The 10,165-nt window shown below is 27.8% G+C and overlaps 1 protein-coding gene across 2 annotated transcripts in view; it reads right to left on the reverse strand.

The window, feature by feature from the left end:
• The window catches only part of tup (LIM1_Isl and LIM2_Isl domain-containing protein tup), a 56,322-nt gene extending 46,966 nt beyond the window's left edge, over nt 1-9,356 (reverse strand). Inside the window, exon 1 of one of the 2 annotated variants that reach the window (XM_086910195.1) lies at nt 7,677-7,816. Coding sequence is in view for 1 of the 2 variants with exons in the window: in XM_012485724.3 (XP_012341178.1) it covers nt 7,677-7,815 (139 nt within the window). In the remaining variant the exon portion in view is untranslated. Of the gene's footprint in view, nt 1-7,676 lie in introns of both variants that reach the window. The other variant, XM_012485724.3, reaches the window with a different exon arrangement.
• Between the last annotated feature and the right edge of the window lie 809 nt (nt 9,357-10,165).

Here is a 10,165-nt window from a genome sequence, read left to right on the forward strand (position 1 = left end):
AATGTAAAAAAATAGATGTAATTATTCAAAAATTTAAAAACTTTTGAACTAAAAACTAAAAGTGAGGAATATCAGATAACTCTTGTGTTTTTTGGAAACATTAAAATAACTAAATGATAAGCAAATAATTTTGGAAATTTCATGAAAAAAGCGATTATAGATACTATAAATCTTTTAGGAGAAACTTATAAATTTTTTATTTTTTTTAAATTAAAGTAAATGATAGGAAATATGAGGGTATAATCTTGAAAAGAAATAAGTTATGAAATTATGTAAAAATATTAATAAATAATAGTTTATGATATAAAAGTTTTAAATATAATACAGCTACTAATTTATTTTGTTGTTTTTGAATGATAAAATATGCAAATTTCAAAATGGACACGCAATGGAACTATAATAACTATGATAACCATTGATTCAATTACTATCAGTTTTTTTAGGCTTTTTTTCTCTTTTCTTCAGTTTTTTTATTTTTTTTTTGATATCTGATTAAATAATTGATCAAATAATTCGTCTTATTATTTATTAATAAATTCATATTACTACCATCTTGCTTCCTGCCATTAAAATCATAATTAAAAATATATTTCAAATCGCCATTAATATTCTAAAAATTAATTTAAATTCTAAAATTAAAATAAACTACGATTATCATACAATACCATGATTGGTTCTTTGAGAATTGTAAAATAAGCCTGAATAAATTAATTGAAATATACATATGCAAAAACTTCCTGTTGCAGCGGAAACAAAGAACGTCCATTAAATAAAAATATTAATGAACAGGAATGACTTTTGTAAAAACTTCTTATAATATCTAGTTTAATTAAGTTCTAATCTTTATTAAAGGTCTCATTATTATAGTATAAGATATAAACTTACTATTTTATATTGCTATCTCATATACCTTCTCTTCTATTCTGAATCTCGATTATAGCAAATATAATTTAAAAATCATATTTTGATAGATTCTTCATATGATCAATTCTCGATACATTTTTCCTATTTTACTTATAATTTATTTATTATACATATACATCTATTATTTTATCATCAGTTGTAATGTTATTTTTGACTGTTGATATTATGATCATTCTCAACCTTTCTAATATAAATTATAAATTTTCATTAATGATATGCACTAATATATTAAATAATGATTTTAGAAGGATCAGAATAATAAAAAAGAAAATTTAAGAAAAAAGCATATATTTATCTCAAAGTATTAGTTCTATTAATAATATTTTATTATATATATGTACATTTCAATAATCTTTAATTTGCATAAATTTTTTTTTACTTCATATTCCACAAAAATGAATAAAAGTAAGAATTATATTTTTTTAAAAGTTTTCTCGATTAAAATCTTGTTTTAATCGTGAAATAAAGTTTTAAGAAAAAAAAAAAAATCACAGTGATATTGTCAAAATTCAGAAAAGTCATTAAATAAGGATCAAAATAATTTAAAGTATCGAAAAGTAATTTTCTACTCTATATTGCGTATTCATAAAATATACGTGTATATTAACTATAATTTTCTATCTATAAAAAACATCAATCTACATAAATTCAGACGAAAGATGTAGAAAATTTAAAGAGTTTTAGAGATTAAACACAAACATTCATATGCAAAAATTGGAACTTATCTTTCAAATTATAAGCAACGTAATGCTAAATGAAATGGCGATAATAAAATACGTATATACTTTTATGTATATGTTTTTATCTATATCTTTTCTTATCCAGTACAAAGTTAAATTTTTTTATTAAGTTGAAAAATAAGCATCAATGCACATTTTTGCAAACTAATTCTCGTGATTTAAATATTCTAATTCGTCTGATCATCTATAGAAGATCTACATACATAATTAGGGCTATAATACTTTTCGAATTACTAAATATATTATCTTTATTTCTTTTATCTCTCTTGCTCTACTCTGCATCTTATATCCTATAGCAAGCATTTTTATATATTATCAATTTTTTTTTTTCCTTTAAATTTAACAGTTTATATTAGCAGTAATTTAAGTTCCCGTATAAATGGCGAGAAGAAATTGCAACAGAAGTTTGTATCGTTGCCTTATTCATAACTATTGTAATATTGCAATAGTGTAATAATTGTGTAAATAGCTGAATGCGAGTGTTCCGCTGGAGTAATTACAAACGACATACGAGATCTATAATCATTGATGAAACACGGGAAATACATGTTAAACAAGCCGGTGTAACTCGATATAACGTTGAAACGGTAGAAAGTTATCGTGGAATCGTTGTTTGCTACTGAATATTCTGCGGCCATGAGATCGTGTTAGCCAATTATCTGATCCGAGGATGCACACATCGGGTTGACTTTCATCACTCAACGATTTTATACTTTTCTATCCATTCAAAGCTACCAGTTACCCAGTTTTTCTAATCGTATTACAATAAATTAAATTAAGGAATTAAAATAGCATCTAGATATATAGTTGTATATTCCAAAAATTGGGACATCTTTTAAAACACAATAATTTTTTTGAAAAAAAAAAAATTGAACTTAATTTGAATTGTTTTGAAAAATTGAATGACGTAGTAATAGTATATCTTACTTTTTATAATATTTACAAAATTTTAAAAATACATTTTGTAGATTTGTGTCAATTATGTATGTCTACACGAAATTAAAAATTTCGAAATCAGTTAACGAATTATGAATTACAAATAGTGAAAATCACTATTGTTGATGATTTAAAATTTTTATACTTTTCGATGTCTGTTCAATTAAATTTGCAACATATATAACTGACATAAATCTTTAGAATATATTTTTTTAATTTTTATTAAAAACTCACACAAAAAATTTGTGAAAATGATTTTCTCCCGATAAAATACAATTTTTTTCAAGATTTTTTTCACACATCATAAAGTAATCCTCTTAGCTTTTAAAAATAATTGAACGCATTAAAAAATTAAAAAAAATTATCGCGTTTTAAAGAGTGCGTTATTTAATATTTTCTACGATTATCGTATTTATTAATTTCATGATCTAAATAATTTGGATTAAAATGGAAAAAAATAAGTTTTTATACACAAGATGACTTTTTAAGCGTAGCTTTCATATAATATTCAAATTTAATTTCTATATAAAAAAATAATTTCAAGCAATATTTATTTCTTATTATGTTAGAAATTTATCCAATCTTATGTTCTCAACATTCATACATTTGTTAATCGCAATTCAAATAATACTTACATTTTAAATCTTAAAGAAAAATAAAAAAAGTATGAAATTCTTTCCAAAATTTAAATCTAAAAGATTCAAAGATCATTCGAATTGGAGAAAACATGATTTCATTGCGGGAAAATCTCGAACCAAACGTATTCCACTAGAACGTGCGTATAATAGAGGTTCTATTGTGACAAAATTAGCAATCGGAACTCTTTGCACGTTCGTGCAAAAATATTTCCTCGAGCAACGAATTTTCCATTATTTTTAACTTATTATCTATTCCTTTAAATTGGAAATAATCAATTCTTCGCTTCGATATCACTTTTCATCATTAAAAATTACAACGTATGAAATTTACGGTTTTACTTATCTAAAGACAAAAATCACATCGCAAAACACACGATAATATTATTTATGAAAATCTCTTGATACGTATCTATCTTTTATTTCATATGTCCAGTAAATTGTTTTTGACAAACGCGTAAGGCTATTATGTGGACATGACAGCCACGTGAAATCGTAGAAAACGACGGATAAACAAATTTGCATCGGTACATATTTTATAGCTACCAGCAACGTGGAAAACTGGTAATCGGATTGAACGATACCTGGCTGGGATTCGCGTTGAAATTTCCGGAAATATTCTAATTGATGTGGATTCCCGTTGATCCAATATCATGATATTATACACCGATAACCGGATTGTCATTCAACGACAATAGATACTGATAAAATGAATTGTCCAAAATAATTCTGTCCTCAGATCTGATCACGTCATATTTTCGTCAAAATTGAGATAGGAGTTGCGCTCAATTATTCACAAATATTTCACGCATTGAAATTATGAAACAGTTTCATCTATTCTGAAATAAGCTATCCGATTACAAAATTTTTCTATTTTTCTATTTTAATAATTTTCTCTTCTTATTGAATTATAACTTTTATTCGCTTACTTATATTTGTTATTAATCAATATGATTCAAAAAAATTTCTGTCATTTGTGATTGACTAATTTTTATTTCCTTCTTTTCATTTTTGTCTGCTTTCCTTTGTGGACTATATAAATATAGAATATGTACATAAAATGAGATAAAGAATATATGTATATAGTATAAAAAAAAAAATGATTATTTTCTATTCATTAAATAATTTCTTACACACCGAAATTTCTTTATACTTTATGAAAGAGACAATTATTGTAAGAGTATTTAAGTGAGCAATATATGAATATAGAAACGTTAAATAATTAATAATATTACAGCTATGCAAATGTCAATCTTAATTTATAAACAACAACTAAGATATATGAATTAAATGTTTACAATAAAATGTTTAAAATTTTTAACGAGTTTGTTACTTATTATTTTTTCATTAACATTTATTAGATATCAAAATATTGCAATAAAATATCTTTTTACACGATTAATTATTTTTTTTATTCATTTGTATCAAGTACAAATTTCTCGCATTTGTTTCTTAGACAATTACAAAAAGTATCGAATGTATGTCTTGCAAGGCAACCACTGACAGTGCTATTTAAAGTCCAACCACCGACAAGACGAGCTTCTAGTCTTTCCATCGAATACTGAAACATTCCTCGAGCCGGTATCTACTTCCCAAAAATCGTTGAGAATTCTTTTGAGAGCGAGCAACCTAAGAATCGGTATCTCCAATAAAAAATAGCTCGGACATATCGACTCAACTTGCCAACAACTTATAACTTACCAACAAACTTGTCGATAGTTGTCAACGCAAAAAAAGGAAAAAAAAAATCATATTTCAGAATCATTGTTCAGCTCCATGAAAACGGAAATATATCGAAATCGATAAAAATTTAAACGATTTCAAATGAATATTGCATGAAATTCCAGCACAATGAAGTTTTCACCTGACGCGACGGCCATTGTATTTCATTGCATTTCATTCCATCTAGTTGAATTTTCAGTTTTTTTCTACAATTTTTATGTATATTATTATGTATACTATTAACGTGAATCAAAGGTGTATATAACAATGCGTTTTGTATAACAATGTTTTTAAAAAAATACATATGTATTAAGGGAAAAAGAAATGGAAATAACATTTTGTGACATAATTCGACAGCGTTATGTTAATAACTTAATAGAGAAGCATTAAGATTAATTGAATAACATGGACTTTCCTTCGAAAAATATACAATTGAAATTGTGTATTATATGTACACTATACATATAAAATCGCGTGATATACATATCATGAATAAAGCAAATTTATTTCCTTTAAATATGATTTTACAAAAAAATATTTGCATATGTCCTTTTTTCCAATCATTTTTCTTTTATCATATTCCATATTTTATTTTTATAATTATTAAATTCATATGCAGGAAAAGATAAGAATATAAGATAATGTAACTTTTTTGTTTTTGCATGAAAAGTGAAAAAATGAATATAAGTATTATAAATCTTAAGGAAACTGTAAATTTTTAATTTTTCTAAATTAAAGACAAAATTCAAGTAAAAATAATATTTATAATTGAGATGATGTAACTTTTCAGATAAATAATTAATAGATAAGTTATGAAATTGCAGTTTTAATAATACAAAAATTTTAAATATAACGATGCAATCACAATTTCCTTTGTCTTTTTTTTTTTTTTTTTTTCTTTACTTGTCACATATGCAAATTTCAATAATGCATTTTTAAATATGATGGACGTAATGAAATCACAAGTTTTAATTTCTCAGGTTTTTTTTTTTCTTTCTTTGAATTCATTTTTGCCATTTGAATACATTCTATTCATTATTTACGAATATTAAATATATTAAATATAATCAATTCGTTATTTTTTTACTTCTTATCATTATATTCCCATTAAAATTTTTTTCAAATAGTCATTAATATTCAGAAACAATACCTTTCTTAGCACCGAATAAATGGAATATTTGTTATATTTAAGTATTTTTACATTTTATTTAGAAACTAAATGAATAATAGTAGTTGTTAAGATATTCACTTTTTTTAAATTTTTATTTTTTTAACTATATTATTCTTATAGTAAATTTAAGTTGGAAACTATATAAATAGAATAATTGAGATTAAAATTATATATATGTGTAAGATAAAACAAAAGATTAATATTTCTCTTAAATAGTAAGTAAAAAGATATCATAAGACATAAAATTGAATCTACGCGATTATCGAAGCATTTTGTAATTGATCACGGTTCTATGAAGATATTCTCTCGTATCAGAGCATAAAAAATTCGAAATGTAAAAATTTTTAGTGATAACATAATAATTATTTTTTTGATTTAATTATCGAGGAATCATCATGATGAATAAAGCATGACATTCTATAGTTCTTATACTATATTTTAACTGTTAAACGAACTTTATTTCAAGCATAAATATTAAATTATATTTTTTTAAAATATCTAATGTACATAATAAACCAAGATGGAACATTAATGTAAAATAAATATGTAAGAAAAAATGTGAATGTTTCTTCTAATACGTATTTATTTTTTTTTCAAAATTATTAAATAATCGAATAATAATATGTGTGAAGATTATATCAATGCGAAAAAGGAAGATAATTTGAATATTAATATTATATAAAAGTATAATAGAAATAAAATTAAAACGATTGAATCAATTATATAATTATATTATAAAGAATTTAAACTTTCCAAATTAAAATGATAATAATATCTATTTATTTTCTAATTTTATTAGTGTTTTGATAAAACAAAAAATTAACATGATATTTAACTTTATCATCACCGAAACTAAATGATAAATAAAAGAAATGTTAATAAATAATATTAAATATTCATTCTTGTTTTTAGAATGAATATAAAGGATTATTATCATATTTACAAATGAATTTAATAGACTAATATTTGCTCTAACTATTAATAACTATAAATAAATTATTCCAGTAGAAACGTATCACAACACATTTTAATATATACATACACTTATTAGAATTTCTATATTATGATCAAATGTATAATTTTTTAATCGATCACAGAAAATAAATTTTTAATAAAATTAACAAATTTTTCTTTAAATTTTATTAAATTTTCCAACAATTTAACGCAAAAATTAAAATATTGTTTACATAAATTATTAATATGTATATTTTTTCATAAACTATCGTTTATTCATGCGACGATGTATAAATTCATTAAACCAAAATTGTTCAACCAACATCTCCTCAATAAATGTCATTTTCAATTAGGAAAATGATAAATTTACTTATCGTTAAAAATAGCTACATAATAATTTTATATTTTAACACTTTCACAGCAATATCAAATCGCGTATTAAGTAAGAATTTCCAAGAACGTATTAGATAAGTGAAATTTTTATTGATTAAGAATTAAAAAAATGTTCATTATTTAAAAGAAATTCATTCAATAATTAAATGGGATGGGAATAATAAGAATCGAACAAATGGTATACATTGATGGTATACGTACTTTGAGAAGTAAGGTCACCGGGTTCGTCTTGTATGTTAACGGGTGAGATTTTCACTGACCTTGGAGGGCCCTGAAGGCTGAGAGGCCCGGGCCCTCCGGTAGCGGCCATCCTTTGCATCGCTGCACCCCCGATTTCCATCGCTCTTCCTGCCCTGCGCACCTCTCTCGACGATTTTCGAGCAATCTTGAAGCCTTACTGCCAAGTACGACCGTCGGCCGTACTTACTTTTTTATACAGAATTTCACTAAAGACTCGAGATCTCGACGCTTGAACCAACACTTCGACGGTTTTTTTGTTTTTGGTTTCTTTTTTCTTTCCTTTTTTTTTCTTTTTTTTTTTTTTTCAAAGAAGTCCACTCGAGTCACAAAATAAAATAAAAATCACTGTTTACAGTTTTAAGATGATGGATTTGCCTGTTGAATAATACGCAATTTACGAAAAACTATATATACATGTATATATATATATATATTATTTTTCGGGCCGATTGAATTGGATTACTATTGGATTTCAATTGTTATAAATATTGGATTAATCGAATAGATTAATTTTATTGCCGAATAATTTTGTTAAATTTTTTTCGTTACTTTTTTATGTCAAGTTATTGTTACATTGAAAGAATATATACTTCTGGTCCCTTTTCACCGATCAAACCTCGTTAGTTCATAATTGCACATATCTTCCTTGATAAATATTCGCAGTTTCATATTCTACAACTTGCACTCATCTATTGGCTATTTACTGGAAACCACTATTTGCAAATTCAATTCAATCAATAAAATAATTTGCTAATAGCATGTACCGTTCGTTGCATGAATTCCATTCCAGCTGTACTCGTCGCGAAATTTTAATTTTTCACATTATTCGTTCACACTCGAATCGAGAAATTTGCACGATTTAAAGAAGTTATACATTTTCAACGATAAGTTTTATTCAACGCCATTTTGCGATCTTCCGAATCAGCGACTCGTTGATTTTTGCCCACGTTTCTCTCAAAAAATGATCGAAAATCACTATTGTTATTGGCACAAATTATTTCTTCCACGATTTCTCCAAACATTTATGTTAAATTAATTTAACGACAATCACGATGATCAACTCTTTCGTCTTGTCAATCTAATTGAATTCTTTTGGATCATCCATGCAAATATCTTCACGATACAATAATATTCAACGTGTAATTTAAATTCGATAGAATTTCAGTCAACTATCTTTCCATCGATCCATCGCGTTCTTCCATTACATCTATCTATATTCATCTCGAATTTGAAACAATTGAAAATTTTTTATTTCGTCCCAAGAAACGTTGCTCGCCAATTTATTTTCTCGATTTTCCAGAGAAATGGAACGAATGAGCAGGCTGTCCGATCAACAAGAATCGCGACTCTGGTCCCCAGACTTGTGGACGCGTAGCATCCATCAACGGTAAATATCGTCGAAAGTGGCACGTGTGCGCGATTATTTCCTTATCACTCGTGGCCGGCAGCGACGGTGTCGATTGTGACAACAAGTCAAAAAGAAGAAACTGTGTACGCGGAAAAAGGGGATAGAAAGGGGAGAGGGAGAGGGCCCAAGAAAGGAAGGGAAGAAAAAGAGAGAAAAAAGAGAGAAAGAGAGGACACGTTACACGACACAACACCAACGAGACTGACGGCGCGGGGCCCTGGGAGGCACTGACTGCCGGTTAGGTTCCTATAGAACCCAACCTAACCACCCGATACCCCCACCTCCGAAGCCGACCTTTCCGACCCCACTTCAATGCCGGTCCCACCACCCGACGCCGCTCCTCCACGTCCTATCCGGTAGCGAGAATTCGTGCCTCGATTCCACGCCGACGTCGAGCCATTCGTTCTCCCGATGGAGTCGACTCAGTCGCTTCCACGCCTTCTGGGGGCAGCTGTAGGATACTTGGCCGGTTCGAGCCGCCAACAAAATGGCCGACAGACCTAATCGATTCGTACCAACCCTCTCTCTCTCCTCTTCTTTCGTCTTGCCTCGTTCACCCGTTTTCATTCCTCCCTCTCTTTCTCCACGGACTTTCCTACGTCGGCTGCCGTCATAGCCGCCGGCCGGTCCTTCCTTCGGCTTACCTCCTTCGCGATCGCGCCCCCCCCCTCCGACTCGATGCTTCTCTCTTAACGATATTCGCTCGAACGGTGATAGAGATACTATGCGCGTCTCTGGGATACTCTTCGTTTTCGAGCAGTTTTCGTCCCGTCTGTTGATCTGGTACGCGACTTTTTCCTTCTCTTTTACGATCTAGTCACGTTTCTTCGACGGCTCCACACGACCTGTTGTTACCGCTTCTCATTCGTGTATCCTGTTCGCTTTCTTCTTCGCTCATTTGCTTTTTATATCGTGTCATTCTTTTTTCTTCTTCTTCTTCTTTTTTTTCTTTTCGCTTTTGCAAATTTGACGTCTATTCGATATATGGAATGGGATCTTTTTTATTTTCAAAGAAGTTACGCGATTAGAAAAGTCTTATTAA

This window comes from Apis florea, unplaced genomic scaffold, assembly GCF_048593485.1.
Source record: "Apis florea isolate Af1SG1 unplaced genomic scaffold, ASM4859348v1 contig_3170_pilon, whole genome shotgun sequence".
In the NCBI taxonomy this organism is placed as follows: Eukaryota; Metazoa; Arthropoda; class Insecta; order Hymenoptera; family Apidae; genus Apis; species Apis florea.